The following is a 20,250-nucleotide window of genomic DNA, read 5'->3' on the forward strand; positions in this document are numbered from 1 at the left end:
TCATGTTGAACAACATTTAAAGGAAGCACTGAGCTTGGCAAGGATGCAAAATGTACTCTGGGTGGGGGAACTTCAGTGTCCACTACCAAGAGTGATTCAGCTTTAGCAGTACTACTGATTGAGCTAGTTGGGTCCAAAAGCTGCTAGACTGGGTCTGTGGCTGGTGATGAGGGAACCAACAAATCAGAAAAGCGTACTTGACTTCATACTTATCAATCTGTTGGCTGGAGTTGAAGTTCCATCTTCACATTGAGAGTAACCTCCATCGTGTTGTGTAGCACTATCACTGTTTTAAATGAAACAAATCGAGGAAATCAAGACTGGGCATTCATAAGGTGTTCTTGTCCAGCAAGAGCAACAGAATTGTACTCCAACACAATCTGCTACCTGATGGCCCAGCATATCCCGCACACAATCATTACGATCATTAATCCTGGTTCAGTGGAGAGTGCAGGAGGGCATGCCAGAAGCAGCAGCAGACGTACCTAAAAATGAGGTGTCAACTTAGTGAAACTATCAAATGCATACCAAACTGCTTATGCAGCAAGTGATCAGCAGAGCTCAGAGATCCCATAACCAACGAATGAGATCTAAGCTCTGCAGTTGAGAATGATGGTGCACAATTAAACAACTTACTGCAGGAGATAGGTCCACAAATATCCCCAATCTCAATGATGGAAGAGCTCAACACAGAAGTGCAAAAGTAAGACTGAAACATTTGCAGCAATTTTCAGCCAGAAGCAATGAGTGGATGATCCCTCTTGGCCTTCTCCAGTGGTCCCACATCACAAAAATCAGTATTCAGCCAATTAGATTCATTCCACATGATGTCAAGAAATGGTTGGAGGCATTTGAGACCTCAAAGACAATGGGCCATGACTACATTCTGACAATAGAATGGCAACTAAAGACTTGTGCTCCAGAATTTGCTGCTCCCTCCTAGCCAAACTGCTCCAGTATAGTTACAACACTTACATTCATCAGACAATGTGAAAAATTGCCCAAGTGTGTCCTGTACATAAAAAGCAGGACAAATCCAACGTGACCAATTACCACCCCATCAATTTACTCTTGATTATCATTAAAGTGATGAAAGGTATCATCACCAAGGCTTTCAATCAGCATCTGCTCAACGCTAACCTGCTCAGTGATGCTCTGTTTAGGTTTTACCCAGGGCTTAGCTCTTAAGTTCTTTATAGTTGTGTCTCAAACATGGACAAAAGAGCTGAATTTCAGAGATGAGGTGAGAGTGACAGCCCTTGATATCAAGGCTGTGATTGTTGAGGGTCAGTCATCTCAGCTCGGGGCATCTCTGCAGGAGTTCCTCAGGGTAGTGTTCTTGGCCCAACAACCTTCAGCTGCTACATCAAAGACCTTCTCTCCATCATAAGGTCAGAAGTGGGAATGTTTGCTGGTAATTGCATAAAGTTCAGCACCTTTTGGCAGACATGTTGAAAAAAGCTTAATATAATTTATAATGGCAGGTATGTTTAAAATTTCCAGCATCCCCTGTTCTTTCTGTTTTATGTTTAAAAAATGTTTGGCTGGTGTATGATAAAGGTATTTAGTTATGCATGTAGTATGCTTAAGTACATTTTCAATCCAGTGATTGATAATCGGGCCCTGATTTTAAATTTTAAGCAACCATTAAATTGACCAGGTAGGGGATCAGATGCATTAAAGGCTTTTCTCCAGACAATAAAGTCCTCCGCTGGTTTAAATGATTTAAGTGACATTTCTGGTTTGATTTTCCTATTGATTTAATGATGTGTCATAGGCTGCGCCTTTAAAACTCACTGCTTTGGTACACAGAAAGCACTGCCATGATGTGTCAAATGATAATAATGGCAATCCTTTAAAATGCTAATGAAATTAATGAAATCAGGCATTCACAAACTGAAAAAAGCTATTTCTCTTACATCCTCATCAAACACAACAGTGAAATGTGTATTGGTAGCCATTGACCTTCTCTACAGGTTATGGCAGGAGGGTACTCCCAGAACAGAAAATGGATCTTTAATCAGGAGCATTAGGGATTTGTGGTATCCATCACAAAAGATGAAAATCTGACTTATCTCGGTCCCTGTTTTAAAATTCATTTGTGGGATGTGAGCATTGTTGGCAAGGCCAGCAATAATTAGCCATCCTTAATTCCCTTGGGGAGGTGGTGGTTTGATGCATCCTTCAACCACTGTTGTCCATGTGCTGGAGGAACATCTTCAGTACTGTTAGGGAAGGTGTCCCAGGATTTGACCGAATAGTGATAAATTTTGAAGTCAGGATGTTATGTATGATGTGGAACTGCCGGTGTGGGACAGAGGTGAACAAAGTCAGAATTCACACGACACCAGGTTATAGTCCAACAGGTTTAGTTGAAATCACAAGCTTTCGGAGTGCTGCTCCTCCATCAGGTGAAGTTATCTGACAAAAGAGCAGTACTGCAAAAGCTTGTGATTTCAAATAAAGCTGTTGGACTGTAACCTGGTGTCATGTGAATTCTGAGGATTCTGTGTGGCTTGGAACCAAGCTTGCGGGTTGTGGTTTTCACTTGATAATCTGCCCGTGTCCTTCTAGATGCAAATGTTGACAGGTTCAGAAGGTGTTTTTGAGAGAGCTTTGATGAGTTATTGTACTGGTGTCATTGTGCATCAATGCTGGAGTGAATGCTGAAGATGTGAGGTGGCATGTGAACAAAAGAGGCTGCTTTGTTCTGGATGGTGTTGAACCTCTTGGGTTTTTTGCACCTGGTCGTGGTTGTGGAGCGTATTTTATCACACTCTAAACTTGGGCCTTGTAGATGATGGACTGATACTGGGGAGTAAGGAGATGAGTTACTTGCTATAGGATTACTCGCCTCTGACCTGCTCTTGTAGCCATGCTATTTATCTGGTTAGTCCACTTCAGTTTCTAGTCAATGGTAGCTTTCAGGATATTGATAATGTGGCATTTAATGTAGTTAATATCCAGGGACAATGGTCATTTTTCGTTGCCGATGGTCATTACCTAAATACTTATGCAACATGAGTTTTACTTGTCACTTGTCAACCCAAGTCTGGATATTGTCCACATCTTGCTGGATTTGGATGTGGACTGCTTCAATATATGAAAAGTTGTGAATGGTGCAATCATCAGTAAACATCCCCACTTTGGATGTTATGATGAATGGGAGGTCATTTAGGAAGCAACTATGGATGGTTAACCTAGGAAATGACCCTGAGAAACTCCTGTAGTGATGTCCTCACTAAGATGACTGACCTCCAGAACCAGAACACCTTAATTTTAATATTCTGATCCTTATTTCAGATTCTTCCATATCTCTGCAATCCCCTCACGCATCATAATCCTTTGAGTTATCTAATTCTGACTTTATATGCATTCCCATTTTTATTGTTCCACTATTGGTGGCCATACCTTTAGCTGCCTAGATCCTAATCTCGACAATTTCCTATCTGAACATCTCAGATACTCTATCTCTCTTATTTCTTTAAACTTTTAAGGCACTGCACAATGCAATCTCTTTGTCCAAACATGGGGATTTTTCTTAAAATAGCCTTCTGTGACTTGCTGTTTAATTTTATTGTATGATGCTCCAGTGAAATGCTTTGAAATGTTTTATTACCTTAAAGGTGCTGCATAAGTAGGAGCTGGGAATTCAAATGTTCTTGCATTTCATTGCCAAGTCATTTATAATTGGTTCCTTTTGTTGCAGGCTGATCAACTTATGTTTGCTTTGCACTTTGTACGTGGAATGCACCCAGAACTCTTCCAAGAAAATGTAAGAAATGAAACTAGTCATTTTTATTGCAGGTGTTTACCATTGGTATTTTTACTGGTCAAGCAGTCCTTACAGTAAACAAGACATTGCCTTAGATCAGATGTTTGACCATTGTATACTGACAGTTGACACACTGTACCTCAGTTGTATCTATTTCAGCAAACTCTGTAATGCATTTCTATTTATTGTATATCTAATTTCTTCTTGGTAGTTGTTTTGGCCAGGCTTTAGTAACCACTTCTGTTAATGCATTCCATACTGTAAGAACCTGTTATATGATAAAATAGTTCAATTTTCTTCCTCCAAAACTATTAACTTTATGCCCTTCGTTACCGTCGCCATCTAATCCTTTCACTCCGCTGACCTGTTTCAGCTTTTTCAAAATTTTGTATGTATTAATCAGATGGCTCCTTAATCTTTTCTGCTCGACTATTTGAACTTTGTTATTTCAGTCTAACACCATAGCTATGGTATGACTTCTAGCATTATATTGAATCTATGTTGAATATTTCCATGATGAGTTGTCCAAATTAATTTTAAATTATCCCTGTTTGTAATAGGCAACCACCCACTGTCTGAACAATTAATGTGGTGTGCACTTAGTCTGCATATCATTTGCCCAATGTAGAAGAGATAATATTGTGAGAAGCAGGTACAGTAGACTAGATTGAGTGAAATGCAGGTAAAATGCTGCTTCACCTGAAAGATGCATTTGAGCACTTGGATAGTGAAAAAGGAGGAAGTAAATGGGCACATGTTACACCTTCTGTGGTTGCAGTGGAAGGTGCCGTAGGGCTGTGGGAATGTGTTGTGTTGGGAGTGAAGGACGCGTAGACTTTGAGGAAAGCTGACAAGAGAGGGGAGGGGAATATGGTCTAGTGATGGCATCCTGCTGGAGATGGCAGAAATGGTTTCTAATGATTCTTTGATCTGGATGCTGCTGGAGTGTAAGTGAGGACCAGGGGTACCTTAATAATGTTTTGATTAGATTAGATTCCCTACAGTATGGATACAGGTCCTTCGGCCCAACAAGTCCACACTGCCCCACCGAACAATAACCCACCCAGACCCATTCTTCTCCCCTATATTTACCCCTAACTAATGCACTAACATTGTGGGCAATTTAGCATGGCCAATTCACCTAACTTGCACATCTTTGGATTCTGGGAGGAAACCGGAGCACCCGGAGGAAACCCACACAGACATGGAGAGAATGTGCAAACTCTACACTGACAGTCACCCATGGCTGGAACCGAACCTGGGTCCCTGGTGCTATAAGGCAGCAGTGCTAACCACTGAGCCAGCATGCTGCCCTAATGTTGTAGAAGGTAAGAGAGAGAGTGAGAGCCGAATTGTAGGAGATGGGTTAGAGAAGTCTGAGGGCCCTGTCACAGTAGTGGGGGATCCTTGGTTGAGGAAGATTGTAGACATTTTGGAAGTTTCCTTGTAGAAGTTAGCATGGTTGGAACAGATGTGATAGTGATGAAGAAACTGAGAGAATGGAATTGTCATTACAGGAAGTAGGGTGTGAGAATGTATTGTCAACATCACTGTGGAAGTCAGGATATTGGTAGCCAGATTATCCCCAGAAATGGCAACAGAAATGTTGAGGAAGGGAAGGGAGGAGTCTGAGATGGACCAGGTGAGAGCAGCATGGAGATTGGAAGTGAAATTGATAAACTTTTCCAATTTTGGAAGAGAAAAGAAAGCAGCATCGATGGTGTCATTAATGTACTAGAAGAAGAGTTGTGGGTGGAGGCTGAAATAGGACTGGAGTAAGGAATGGTCCACAAACTCAACAAAGAAACAGTCATAACTGGGGCCCCGAGCATAACCATGGTCACCCCTCTGACCTGAGAAAGTGAGAGGCGTTGAAAGAGAGGTTGCTTAGAGTGAAGACAAGCTCAGCCAGGCAGAGGAGGGTGGTGGTGGAGCGAGGGTGGTTCAGGCCTTGTTTCCAGGAAGAAGCAGAGAGGCCTGAGACCATCCTGATAGGCAATGAATGTATAAAGGGGTTGCAGGTCCATGGTAAAGAGGAGGAGGCTGGAGCCTGTAAATCAGAAATTTTCAAACTGACATAAGGTGTTGGAAGAATCGCGGATGTTTTTGGGAAGGGATTGGACAAGGGGAGAAAAAAATCTAGTTGAGTTAGGAAGACGTGAGTTCTGTGGGGCAGGAGCAAGTAGCAACAATGGGTCTGCCTGGGCAGTCCTGTTTGTGGATTTTACCATTCCTGGACAAGTAATGTTTCTAATTTTGCCAAGCTAAAGCTAAGGTGTGAAAAGTTATAGTTCAGCAATTTCTCTCTTTTAAAAAAAAAGTTAAAATGTAGACTATAATGCCGTATATTTAAATTTTTCTCTTTCTTTAAGGAATGGGATGCATTTACTGGTTTGATTGTTGGAGATATGCTTCGAAAATCCGTAAGTGTTAATTTGACCATTGGTTCCTTTGTTCTTATTTTTGAGTTTATTAGAGTGAATAGTTATTCTCAGTGAGATATTCACAGAGTCTGCCAGTAGAGAGCACCAGCCAGCCACATAAGTCAAAGCCCCTATTCATTTTGACACTTGGTCTTATTAATGTAGGCCTGCTCAACTGTATGTGGAAAACATGTGATCTGTATGCAGTAACGAGAGACATTTATTTGAATATGGAGTACTGAAACATCAGGTGCACGTGCAAATTCCATCCAGCTGAAATGTAAATAGCATTGGGTCCACACTGATGTGAAAAACAATGTGTGTGCCACCAGGGCTGCCTATCCCAAAGACATCGCTATGCAAAATTGGCAATGGCAGAATTAAATATTAAGTTCTTTGATGTGATATCTTGGTTGTTGTGTGGAAATCTCCCCAGTTCACTCTAATCAAAATCAATTTCTGATTCATCATTATCCAAAATTACACTGAGGAACCTTCTGTGCCGTCTGTGTTTTCATGTGCCATGTATAACAGTACATGAAAACTGGACTGAGATAGAAATGTGAAAGACTTGTAATTACCATTTAGTCCAAGCAACAATACCATTGCATCAATTGACTTTCATGTTGTAGAAAATAAAACCATTTGTAACTGATATAAACACAAAGTATTATAGATGCTAGAGATGAGCAATAAGAAAGTACCAGAGAAATGCAACAGATCTGGCAGCATCTGTGGAGAAAGAAACAAAGTTAGCATTTTGAGTCCATTAACACCAATCATTAATCTCTTTTTTTCATTTATGTATCTCCTCTATTCCCTTTAGCTTTTGCTCTGGGCACCCATCATTCCTCCCCCTCTACTGTCAGCACAGTATTTTCCAGCCCCCTTCAATTCAAAGGAGAGTTATATTGAACTTGAAATGTTAACTGTTTATTTCTTTGACAGTGCTGCCAGACTAGCTGTATTTCACCAGCACTTTCTGCTTTTATTTGTAACTGATTAATCCCTTCAACCAAAAATAGGTCTTCATATTGTCACCAGTAAAATGCTGTTATGTTACAAAGTCATAGACCTGACCATTTACATTTGTTCATTTAAAAGCGAAAATGGTCCTTCAGAAACCATATTCTTCCATATACATGTTCGATATAGCACTAGACATATTTTCCTAAATAAAAAGTCTATCTCCCATACTATTGCATGTAATAGAGCTGAGGCCAAGCATAATTCTTGGGTGAATTGTCGTTTAAAAAAAAGACTAGGATAGTTGGAGGTGCAATTGGAAAACAGTTCTCACTTTAATCACTTCATGTTCATGAATAAATGCAAAATGTTATAGGAATTTGGGAAGCATAGAAATTAGTTGAAGCAAGATGTTTTTACTGCTTTGTAGGCTAATTGGATAGCAAATGTAAACAAGTACTTCAATTCCATCACTGGCAGTGATGATTTGAATGAAGCACTAGCTTTTGGAGCGCTGCTCCTTCATCAGGTGGTTGTCACTGGCAGGAGGTTATAGTAACAGTGTGACATATTTACAAAGCTGGTTATAACCACAAAGATAGGAATTCCTAATAAGGAAAATGGGAAAATGTGACTTAGGAGTGATAATAAGAAATGCACTTTTGTTGTGTAAAGTACATGCACACTTTAGAATTTTTAATATATTTTGATAAACAGTGGCATTCAAATTGTTATGCTGAAAAAATCGATACAGAAAATCTGTCAAGGTACACTTCGAGTTTGACTAGCAGGATGTTCCTCCAATAGACCTTTGCCATTAAACCTGCTGAAGTTAACTGGGTCAATAGCAGAGAGATATTAGGATTTAGATCTCTGAAAATGTGGGATATATTTGCAGTTGTGGTAAATTATGGATTACTTGGTAAACAGGCTGTCCCATTCTGTCCCTCCCACTTTCTTAAGCTGCATCTTGAGGCCTAGGGCTGATCCAGGAGTCTGTTTCAAAAATTATTTAAAATAAGACATCATTATGTGAGAAGTAATATATTCTGAAAAATGTAGGTGAGCAGAGAAACCTTGCATAAATCCTTAAAAGATGGCAAGACTGGCTGATAAGCTTTATAAATGGAGGCTTAGGATATATAAAAAAAACAATCACAATGTCAGAACTTTATAAATAAGTGGTTACACCTTCACTGAATTATTTTGAACACTACACTCTATGAACAATGCAAAGGCCTTAGAGGGGGTACAGAGGTAATTTATCAGGCTCTTAGCAAGAACAATAGAGGAAGAATGGAAAAATTAGGACTCTTTTTTTCCTAAGAATAGAAAGGGGTAATAACTGGCTTATTGATATTTGCAAAATGATTAGACCTCTGATACATTAGAGAAAAGGTGTTCTCACTGGTGAGTGAGTCAATCACCAAATCACGGATTTAAAATCACAGCAAAAAATCTAAAGTTTGGAAATGAAGAGAAATGTTTTCACTTGAGTTGATGGATCTGGATCACTTTATTTGAAAAAGTGTGGAAGCTGATTCCATAAATAAGTTTGAAAGGGAATCGGACAGATGCATATGGAGAAGAAATTCAGAGATAATGAACAAGCAGTGACAACTGATTTTTTCGAAGCGCAGACACACATAACCAGGTGACCCCATTCTGTGCTGTAAGTTTTAATGATTATTTAATGGCCTTTTATTTTATTAAATATAACAAATAACAGATTTCCAATTTTTGTTTGTGTTCCTGCTTTTAGGATAATCAAAAATCAATACGGGAATCAATTCCATCGTGGATTGACCAAGAGAGGGTTGGAGGAGTAGCCCTTTTAAAGGTACGTTTTAAAGTTATTGGCTGAAAAATCAGATTGAACTTGTGTAGTATCTTGCAGAGATAGTCTTGAACTTTAAAAACATGTTGCATGTAGGAATAAGTATAAATAATTTAGAACTCTGTGACATCTGTTTAATTGTTGCAAAAGAAATTTGCAATGTACGTAGGGGTAATTTAACCCAACATGTCTGTGCCAGCTGACAAGGAGCCATTTAACTTAATATCACTTTCAACTCTTGGTCTGTAACCTTGTAGGTAACAGCACTCCAAGTGCATATCCCTTTATTTTTAAGTAATATAAGGATTTCTTCCTCTACCACCATTCTAAGCAGTGAACTCAACATGAATTCCATAAAATATTTCCCCTCAAATCCTCTCTAAATTTCCCACCTCTTCACAAAATTGCTGCCCATTAATTTATGGGCCCATCATCCGGGAGGAATAGGATCTTCCTGATCTTCGTTCTTTTTTCCTGATTGTTTTGTTTGAAACTCTATATTCTTGCAGTTTTTCTGAAGATTGCAGGACAAAAAGCTTTGGTAACATGTTTCATTTTTCAGTAATATTCCAATTTTGTACTACCAAGCAACCATTTTGTATGTTGTTATTCAGGAAATTCTTGTATGTTCCTCTAAGGCTTTTAAACACTTGATGATTTCCATTTTAAGGTTGAGATCTGTAACAAGGCTTAGAACTGTGCCAAATGTTTTTATGTGAAGTTAAGACTTGCTTTTTTTTAACATAGTTTTGTTTTCATTTTGATTAGTGACCTATTTCAGCCCAATAAAATCTATTTACCACCACTTTTGATTCAGAATCAAAAGGTTAATTTGACCTTGGAATGTTAAAAATGTTCAATTAATTATTTTCTGAGGCATTCACATTCAGTTGAATCTTAGCACAGCAAATTTATTTATATTTCTGACTAGTAAGCAAATCCCTTTAACTGCTTCCTCATGATTAAGTAAGTCAGAGTAGCTGAGCTCTGCAAATCAAGACTGTCCCAAATTTAATCCTTCATCTGTGCTGAGTTAGTTGATCACTGATAGCTGATAGTAATTTTACAATATGCGTTCATGTTTGCAGTTAGAAAAGAAAAATTTGAACCGTACACAGACGATATTTGTTTATGGATTGGACAAGACTTTAATAACTCCAATGATTTAATGGCTTGTTAATTTTCACTCTCACAATTCGCATTAATAAGGTTGTAAAATTTATATTTCTATAGGGCTGGATCTAAAGCAGCCATGGTATGGCAAACATGGTGGCAATGCCCAATCAATCACAGGACAACACACATGGCAGTCTCCCGGCAACAGGATAATGGGGAACCACACGTTCATAAGAAGTTGTCAGTTAGACTCATTATTTAATTAATTGACACCAATTATCTGTAAGCTCACAGGAATTTAGTGGAGTGCTTGCTTTGGCAGCTGATGTATTAAATTTGGAACAATACAGCGATGATTACGCAAGGATAGCATTCAAGTTCATGAAGCATTCCATATTTAGGAATCCATTTGTTGTACAGAGGTAGTATCCCCTCCCCTGAACTGAGAGACCTGGGTTCAAGTCCCACCCGCTTCAGAGGTGTGTAATAATATCTCTGAACAGGTTGATTAGGAGAATATGTTAAATAAATGAAAAGGGATTTAGTGAGCTTGTCTGCTAGGATTCCTTTTAGAGGGATTTAGTGCTACTTTAAAAGACCTGGTATTAGGTAGGAGTGTGGTTTTTGGATGGGGTTGTAGTGGATGCTGCAAGCCACAACCTTGTCATTGTCTCTGATCTGTTTTCTCTTCCTCTCCGATGAGGCCTTTTTGTAATATGCATCATTGCCTTCCTTTCCTCCTCTGTGCGTGGGTGAGCATTATCTTTTCCTGCCCTAACCATTCTCGCCCTCTGATTGGCTGGCAACTCTCAATGGATGTGATTTCATCCCCTGGGATCCTGAGGAAGGCCTGAATTGGCCAAATAAGGAAAACACTCAATACAATAGGTATCTTCGTCAGAAACAATGCAGATTTTTCACTGGTTCTGGACACACAGAAGTTTTATTAAATTTTATATGAACGATTATTGAATTTATATATTATTTGAATCTTATATCATTGAGTTAATCACAAATAATAAGTGTGCATCTTTATATTTCTGTCATATTCAATTATGGAAAATCTAGTTGTGTTAACTTCCTCTGTATCATTTTGGTGCTTTTACATTTGCAGTGGGGAGCCATTCTCATTTGGTCTGCTGTGTTTTTCAATGCCTAAAAATAGCCAACATGCAAGATTAACTGCCAGGTTTACATTACTAGACTCAGTCTCCCCACTCCATACATTTAAATTCCTCTCTTCTGTGTATTTAGTAATTCTACAGTATTCATATTTCATATTAACTCCACACCATACTCTTAAAATTGATACCTGCTGTGTATATCATTACATTGAGATTTCAATTTAACTATTATGCTTCATTCAGTGCAAAAGAGTTGGAGATAGATGTTATAGTTGTGGTGTATTACAAGTAGCTTAAATTTTCTTTAATGCTGAGATCTTTAATACCTTGCGCAAGCAACTTGTTAGTCTCAACAATTGTCCTAGAAGAAATACTCAGTATCATTTTACTGTTTGAGTTATCCCATGTATTAGATTTTATTCCCTGTTTCCTAAGATTTTGTTTTTTGTTGTTTTTATATTATCAAATGGTTTCAAGTTAAGGTAAACTGTATTTTTATTTGACAGAGTAATTGTCAAATGAGATCACTTCATTTTCCGTTGCCCGTTTGCTGGAAAGCTAAATTACTGATGAGTATAGATTGGAGCAAGAGGAAAATGTGGCCAGAGAAAAATGCATCCAGCATTTGATTTTCCTCCTGTCTACATTACTAGTCTGGAGATCTTCCATTATCAATCCTTGACATCGTTGCCTTTCTCATCCATGTGTTGTATCTTAACAATATTACCTGAAGACAAGAAGTTAGATTTGACATGTATTTCGACACCTCCCAGCTTTACCCCTCCATTACTGCTCTTGACCCTACAGTGTCTCTCTGTATCAAGCACGCTTGCGAGAAATACATTCATGGTTGATCATCAATTTCCTCCAACTGTAACCATCAGAAAAATCAAAGACATAATTGTTAAGCCCCACCACAAACTCTACAGCTATTAGATCAACAGAACTGTCCTTTCTAATTACTGTTCACCCCTCTGCAACATTTTTGCCAATAAATTTGATGTTTCATGTTCTTAACCAGTAGAACTATGATCTTGTTTTATTCATATTAATTAGATACGGTTGGACCTGCTGACTTTAACCCCAACTCTCACACCATCCTCACCTCCTTCATCTTCATAATCATATCCATTTTATGAAATGAGCTCATAATCTCTGTAACAACTGTTCAAAACCATTGAATAGACAATGAAACTCCATGAATAAGCAAGGAGACACTTCAAAACGTAAGGCAACTACAGCATATTTTTAATGCTATAGTTAATTTAAAATTACAACCGTTTCTCTGAGTTAGGCATGGAAAAACCTGTTTACAAAGGAAACTTTTGCAATTTTGTGCAAGATAACATGAATATTTGTTCACAGTAAGTATTATAATTGTCTACTGGAGACAACTTTCCAGCGATCTGCAGCTTAGTGGGTGTCACTGTGAGTTACTTGGAAGTACTGTCACTTCTGAGTCGGAAGTTTGTAACTATGCAGTCAATCAAAACTGATACTCCAATGTAGTATTCAGGAAATGCTACACTGAGAGAATAAGATGTTGAACTGAGGGCCAAGATCCAGTAGCAGAATGTTAAAACAAAATCAGAGTGGAGTAATCCCCATGGTTTCAGGGCCTTTGTTTACCTCTTGATCAACATTAGGATAAAGTAGGTTTTTATCTGGCCATTGTCACCTTGCTGCTGTGCAAGTTTGCTGTGCACAAATTAGATGTGGAATTTCCTACAACAGTGACTGCACTTCAATTTCACTTACTTGCTTGTGAAGTGCTTTGGGATATCCTTTCAATGTGGATGGTACAATGGAAATATCTATCCTTCCTTTGATACAAATGCATAATATGAACTGGCACCGGTCAAGGAGGATACTAATCCTCTCATAAAGATAAGAATATGCTGCTTCTGGAAAAGCTGAAGGATTCATTAGCACTAAATGTATTTTACTGTAGCAAAATCTTTTCTAGGAAATGGCAGATTTTTATGATTTTGTAACTGTAATATTTCTAATTCCAACCCATTCCGTTAGATTGTAGCACCTATACGTAATAAGAATATCAAGTATTGATAAAGCAATAAAACTGTCCAACTTGCCATCTGCGTCCAACATTGTGAGGTCTGCTGTTCAAAATGAAGCATCTCATGTGATTTGATTCTTTTAAGAATTCCACAAGCTGGGGAGGATATGGGCTGGAGTGGAGGTGGTGAGGTAATGTGTTTCACAAAATGTCAGAAAGAGCACCAGATTATTTGTCATCACTTAGTTGTTGCCCATCATTACTGCACAGCCATGTAAAAAAGATTTCAGAATGATCAACAGGGGTTTTATTTTAGTTACATTCCTTTCTGAGTTGTTAAATTTTTAGGGCTTTTTTATTCTTTAAATTCTTTTGACTCAAGCTTCAAATCATTTTGAGGGCATTTATCTGTACCTTTAAGTGTGGATTGAATAGCAATGCTCTGGTGATTAATTTTTGGGATTTTGAATTTGCATTATGCCTTCACATGGCATCTGTCCAGTCCTCAGAAACATTAATGCAATATCTCAGACCTTTATTCTAAGTTCAAAATGTTAAGCATATTCATAATGAAAATAATGCCCTTGTTATGTATTTAGGGAGAAATGTCTTACATAAAGCTACAATAGAAAATAAAAGCTACCAGCTTAATTTTTGCATACAGGTAGTTTGCCTTCTGAACAGTATTTTTGACCCTCAGACTGAACTCATTCATCCTGACTTGGAGGTGCTGGTATTGGGCTGGGGTGGACAACATTAAAAATCACACAACACCAGGTTATAGTCCAACATGTTTATTTGGAAGCATTAATTTTCAAAGTGCTGTTCCTTCATCAGGTGGTTGTGGAGGTTAAGATCAAGTTCACAGAATTTATAGCCAAAGGAGTCCAGTGTCATGGAGATGTGATACACTAAACAATCTTAGATTAAAACTTCCATCTTTTATAATGGGATATGTTGGTTTCTGATCTTTGATATGTAAATCCCAGAACTTCTTTTAAATTACATTCTCAAGATAGCTCAGCTTCTTAAACAATAGGTGTGAAGTCTGTGTTCCAATGCATCACATCTCCATGATACTAGACTCCTTTGGCTATAAATTCTGTGAGCATGATCTTAACTTCCACAACCATCTGATGAAGGAGCGGTAGTCCAAAAGCTAGTGCTTCCAAATAATCCTGTTGGACTATAATCTCATTCATCTTGTCATTTTCTATTAAAAATTCTCTCTATCTATACTTAATAAACAGATAGAGCCATGTATCAAACCTGTTGGCAGAGGAGTGGGAACTGGAGTTATGGATCAGATAATGGAGTAGGTAGTGAGCATTCAGAAACAACTGCAGAGTCTATGAGGAGGGATAGGCACTTGGTAGGACAAAAATGCAGTCAGTGTAATGAGTTGAATTGTGTCTATTTTGAGAAGTGTCAGAAATATAGAAGACAAACTTAAACCATGGATCTGCACTTGGAACTATGATATTGTAGCCATTACAGAGACTTGGATATCACAGACGCAGGAATGGTTGTTGGATGTTCCAGGGATTAGATGTTTCAAAAGGAATAGTGGGGCAGGTTAAAGAGGTGGGGAAGTGACATTGCTAATCATGGATAATATCGCATCGGCAGAAAGGGAGATCGTCGAGGAGGGTTTGTCTACAGAGTCAGTATGGGTGGAAGTCAGAAATAGGAAAGGAGTAGTCACTTTATTGCAACAGAGACACGGAGGAGCAGGTTGGGAGGCAGATTTTGGAAAGGTGCAGAAGTAACAGGGTTGTTGTCATGGGTAACTATAACTTTCCTAATACTGATTGGAACATCTTCAGTTCAAATAATTTGGATGGAACAAATTTTGTCAGATGTGTCCAAGAAGGAGTTACTGACTCAATATAGGCCGACTAGAGGGGAGGCCATATTAGATTTGATGCTTGGCAATGATCATGCCGGGTGTCAGATCTCTCAGTCGGAGAGCATTTTGTTGATAGTGATCATGACTCCCTGACCTTTACTATACTCCTGGAGAGGGATAGGGGCAGAAGGTTTGGGCAAGTGTTTAATTGGGGGAGGGGAAATTGCAATGCTACTGGGCAGGAACTGGGGCATGTAAATTGGGACAAATGTTCTCTGGGAAATCCACGACAGAACTATGGAGGTTGTTTATGGAGTAATTGCTGATAGTACTGGAAAGGCTTGTCCCACCGTGGCAAGGAAGGAATGGTAAGTTGAAAGAGTCTTGGGTGACAAATGATGTGGAACATCTAGTCAAAAGGAAGAAGGAAGCTTACTTAAGGTTGAGGAGGCAAGGATCAGACAGGGCTGTCGAAGGTTACAAGATAACCAGGAAGAAACTGAAGAATGGACTTAGGAAAGCTAAAAGGGGATATGAAAAAGTTTTAGTGGGTAGGATTAAGGAAAACCCTAATGCGTTCCACATTTATGTGAGGAACAAGAGGATGGCCAGAGTGAAGTTCTTGTTGGAAGAAGTAGGGGAGGGAACTTGTTGGAGGAAGTAGGGGAGGTCCTTAATGAATACTTTGCCTTCAGTATTCAGTACTGAGAGGGACCTTGATATTTCTGAGGACAGCGTGAAGCAGACTGATATGCTCGAACAGGTTATTGTTCAGAAGAGATGTGTTGAAAGTTTTGAAATTCATGTGGATAGATAAATTCACTGGACCAGATGGGATATACCTTAGTTGAGAGTGTGTTGTGAGAAAAGCACAGCAAGTCAGGCAGCATCCAAGGAGCAGGAAAATTGACGTTTCGGGCAGGAGCCCTTCATCAGGGATATACCCTAGGTTATTACAGGAAGTGAGGGAAGAGATAGCTGCGCCTTTGGCAATGTTCTTTGCGTCCTCACTTCCACTAGAGTAGTGCAGGATGATTGGATGGTGGCAAATGTTATTCTCTTATCCAAGAAGGGGAATGGGGATAATCCTGGGAATTACAGGCTGTTGTGGGTAGAGTGTTGGAGAGGATTCTGAAAGATGAGAGATGACTTGATAGAGGTGTACAAGATGATGAGAGACATAGATACAGTAGAAGGCCAGAGTCTTTTTCCCAGGGCGAAATTGGCTATCACAAGGGGCATAAATTTAAGATAATTGTTAGAAGGTTTAAGGGAGATGTCAGAAGTAGGTCCTTTACACAGAAAGTGGTGGGTGCGTGGAATGTACTGCCAGCAGTGATAGTAGATTCAGATACACTGGGGATAATTAAGTGACTCTTGGATAGCACATGGAAGATCTTAGAGTCTGATCTTAGAGTAGGATAAAAGGTTGGCACAACATTGAGGGCCGAAGGGTACTGTACTGTTCTATGTTCTAAGTTCTGTTGTGGCTTGTTTGGATTTTCAAAATTGATGCCTCAACCCTGATTTTAACCTGTGCCTCAGTTGTCAGGAGGAGTGCATTATTTTTCTGGAGACATCCTAAGCTCCTTAGTGTTAATAATTTAAATGGTGAGTGTCATTTAAGTAATTCAAATCTGTCTTCCAGCTGAAACTAGAGAGACTGAACTTGGCCAGTGGGTAGAAGATGAATGATAAATCAGGCATAAAGACCACCTGGGCTAATTTTGCTCTAAACAGAGCAGAGGATAGGTGGTTGGCTGGTCAGTCCAGGGCAAAGGTTTCCTTGTTAGATCAGAATGATTGCACCTTTTGGGCCATGAGAAACCTTTGAAAAGTTTTCATTCCATGACCTGCTTTACCTTTCTCCAGCCTTGTGCTGTTTTCTCTTGGCTTTTACTATTAACTTGGAAACTGCACAATTTGTGTAGTTTGAATTATGTTATCAGACCTCATAGTTTAATTATTTATTATTTATCCACTCACCTCAAATTTTGAATTTGAGAAGCTGTGGTTGAGTGCTATGATAGAAAGGCAAGCAATGTAACTCATTTTGGAAGGCTTTGAGAAACACCAACTAAAATCTGAAGGACATCTTCCATATTCATGTTAATTTATCCACACCAGTACAATGTAAACATCAGTACTTTTAATGCTGCACCATTTTCTTTTCATTACAGTAAACCTATTCTGCAGTCCTCACTTTCTCCTAGTAATCATATTGCACCTAGATTCAGGTAATTTAGATACATTGGACAATAAAAGATCAGCATAGCAAAAACTTACCATCTCTAGTGACTCGGCCTCCACCACTTCTGGTAGTGGTTGATTGTTGGTTCCAATACTCATGGTGTCAGTGGACACTTGAGCAAAACACATTGTTGAAATTTATTTAACTTTAACTGGACCTGTGCATCATGAATTCTTCAGACTTAGGCTAAAATAGAAGATGGAAGAATTGTATTATTTCCACTTCAGGATAATGCCAGGCGGCCATAAATTGTAAATGTATGTATTTTAATGTAGAGATTCTTAGTGGAAGAAACCTACGAATGAACTTTGGTATTGCCATGGCATCTACAGTATTTCTTTTGTTTCATTATTTCTTGCAATCGCCAAGTTTCTACATCATGTCAAATATTTTTTGAAGTTAACAAATGCTTCTCCCGATGTGATATCAAAAATTATTGGAGTTTTAGTTTTGGACATAATTGATTATTTATTAATATTTCAATAAGAATGATTTTAACCCAGCATAGTTTAGCTTAGCCACATTTTGAATTATTTTGCAATTTTAAGAATCTATTCCTTTTCCAGACCACCTTTCCGGTATTGTATCAGACACTCTGTTTAGAAGATATAGATCTTTGGCTCACTTTTTCTCAAAGTTCAACCTGTGAACAAGACATCCCAACATCCATTACAAGAAGAATATCACTGTTTCAACAGGTGTGTTGCCTCAGTATTTTGTGAGTAATTATAAAACAGAAAGATATTAATGCTGTTAAAATGTGTGTAAAGAAAATAGCGATATAACTAGTAATTTTCCTGTTTAGATTGCATAACCATGAAAAAATAATTAAAACAATTAAAAACAGTTAACCTCTTGAATTCTAGTTTGTTATACATTTTTCAAAGCTATATTATGTCATTTAGTGAAATTCATATGATATTGGTGAATAATTATTGATATTATGAATGTTCATTTTGACCAAAAAAAAGTGTGAAGGGCGAGTTGAGAGAGTATGGTTAAAAACAATGATCCTATGCACTCTTTGAAGAGTTATGTTCAAAGGAAATTCAAACAAAAGTAACATTGTAGTAATGATACTGGATTGTTGATCCAAATACAGGGACAAATACCCAGGGGCATGGGCTCAAATTCCAACATGAAGATGAGAGAATTTTATTAACAAATCTGAAATGGAAAATAGTCCAAATAATGATCATCAAATTGTTGTTGCAAATCCCATCTGGTTCACTAATATACCTGAGGGAGGGAAAGTCACCATCCTGCTCCAGAATCACGGAATGTTGGAAACTGTGTTTTCTAGATCTGGTTGGTTGGGCTGGGCGTGGTCAGTACGTAAACTGCTGTAAACCGACTATGGGACATTTTGTTTGATACAGTGCACCAGTGTATGGGACATATTGCCTACATAGCTAGCATGACGCCAGCACTAAAACTCATTATGCACATTACTCGTTGGTGTGAAAGATAAAAAATCTCCAAATAATCCTAAGTGTGCTTAGAATTATGCTGACAACAATTTAAGATTGTCAGTTATGCTTAGAGTATGATGTACTAATGCACTAGTATGATGTGCATACTGGAAACTACATATATTAGGATATTTTAATGCTATATTCTTTGCAGACAGAAATCATAGGTGCACACATTGTGGCCGCTACAATATAATATGTGACAGTCATTTATAGTCGTTCCTCAGGGCAATGCCTTGACCATCACAGTCAATCACAGTAAATCTGTCTGATTCAGTTTTGCACAAAGATTAGATTAGATTACTTACAGTGTGGAAACAGGCCCTTCGGCCCAACAAGTCCACACTGACCCGCCACCCACCTATACCCCTAACCTAACACTACGGGCAATTTAGCATGGCCAATTCACCTAACCCGCACATCTTTGGACTGTGGGAGGAAACCGGAGCACCCGGAGGAAACCCACGCAGACACGGGGAGAACGTGCAAACTCCACACAGACAGTTGCCCAAGGCGGGAATTGAACCCAGGTCTCTGGCGCTGTGAGGCAGCAGTGCTAACCACTGTGCCACCGTGCTGCCCAAAGCTTGGCAGTTAACTGCCTATTGTTATTTACCTGGTGCATTCTCCAAGGCAATGTCTCTACCAATCAGAGATCACTTGCTCACCAATCAGCACTGTCTTCTCATGCAGTGTAAAATATTGTTTCCTTTTAAGTTGATGTTCCTGTGAACGTTCAGCAATGTGAAAACTGAACATTATTTTCTGAAATTGTTTTTATGATAAAAACATCCCCATAATATCACAAACAAGAGCATTGAATGTAAGAGTTGGGAGGTCATGTTGCGGCCGTGCAGGACATTGGTTAGGCCACTTTTGGAATATTGTGTACAATTCTGGTCTCCATCCTATCGGAAGGAAGTTGTGAAACTTGTTAGGGTTCAGAAGAGATTTACAAGGATGTTGCCAGGATTGGAGGGTTTGAGCTATAGGGAGAGGCTGAACAGACTGGGGCTATTTTCCCTGGAGTGTCAGAGGCTGAGGAGTGGCCTTATAGAGGTTTATAAAATCATGAGGGGCATGGTCTTTTTCCTGGAGTGGGGGAGTCCAGACTAGAGGGCATAGGTTTAGAGTGAGAGGGGAAAGATATAAAAGAGACCTAAGGGGCAACTTTTTCATGCAGAGGGTGGTACGTGTATAGAATGATCTGCCAGAGGAAGTGGTGGAGACTGGCACAATTACAACATTTAAAAAGCATCAGGATGGGTATATTAATAGGAAGCGTTTAGAGGGATATGGACCAAGTGCTGGCAAATGGAACTAAATGAGGTAAGGATATCCGGTCGGCATGGACAAGTTGGACCGAAGAGTCTGTTTCCGTGCTGTACATCTCTGTGACTCTATGACTTCTCTGTTATTG

General features: G+C 38.9%; 1 protein-coding gene across 1 annotated transcript in view; it reads left to right on the forward strand.

Annotated features, from left to right (window-relative positions):
• dync2h1 (dynein cytoplasmic 2 heavy chain 1) overlaps positions 1 to 20,250 on the forward strand; it is a 561,613-nt gene that overhangs the window by 364,293 nt on the left and 177,070 nt on the right. The window contains exons 72-75 of the mRNA XM_060826048.1: positions 3,710 to 3,775; positions 6,148 to 6,198; positions 8,927 to 9,004; positions 17,925 to 18,056. Of these exons, the coding sequence (XP_060682031.1) occupies positions 3,710 to 3,775; positions 6,148 to 6,198; positions 8,927 to 9,004; positions 17,925 to 18,056 (327 nt within the window). The remainder of the gene's footprint in view (positions 1 to 3,709; positions 3,776 to 6,147; positions 6,199 to 8,926; positions 9,005 to 17,924; positions 18,057 to 20,250) is intronic.

The sequence above is a fragment of the Hemiscyllium ocellatum genome, chromosome 6 (genome assembly GCF_020745735.1).
Source record: "Hemiscyllium ocellatum isolate sHemOce1 chromosome 6, sHemOce1.pat.X.cur, whole genome shotgun sequence".
In the NCBI taxonomy this organism is placed as follows: domain Eukaryota; kingdom Metazoa; phylum Chordata; class Chondrichthyes; order Orectolobiformes; family Hemiscylliidae; genus Hemiscyllium; species Hemiscyllium ocellatum.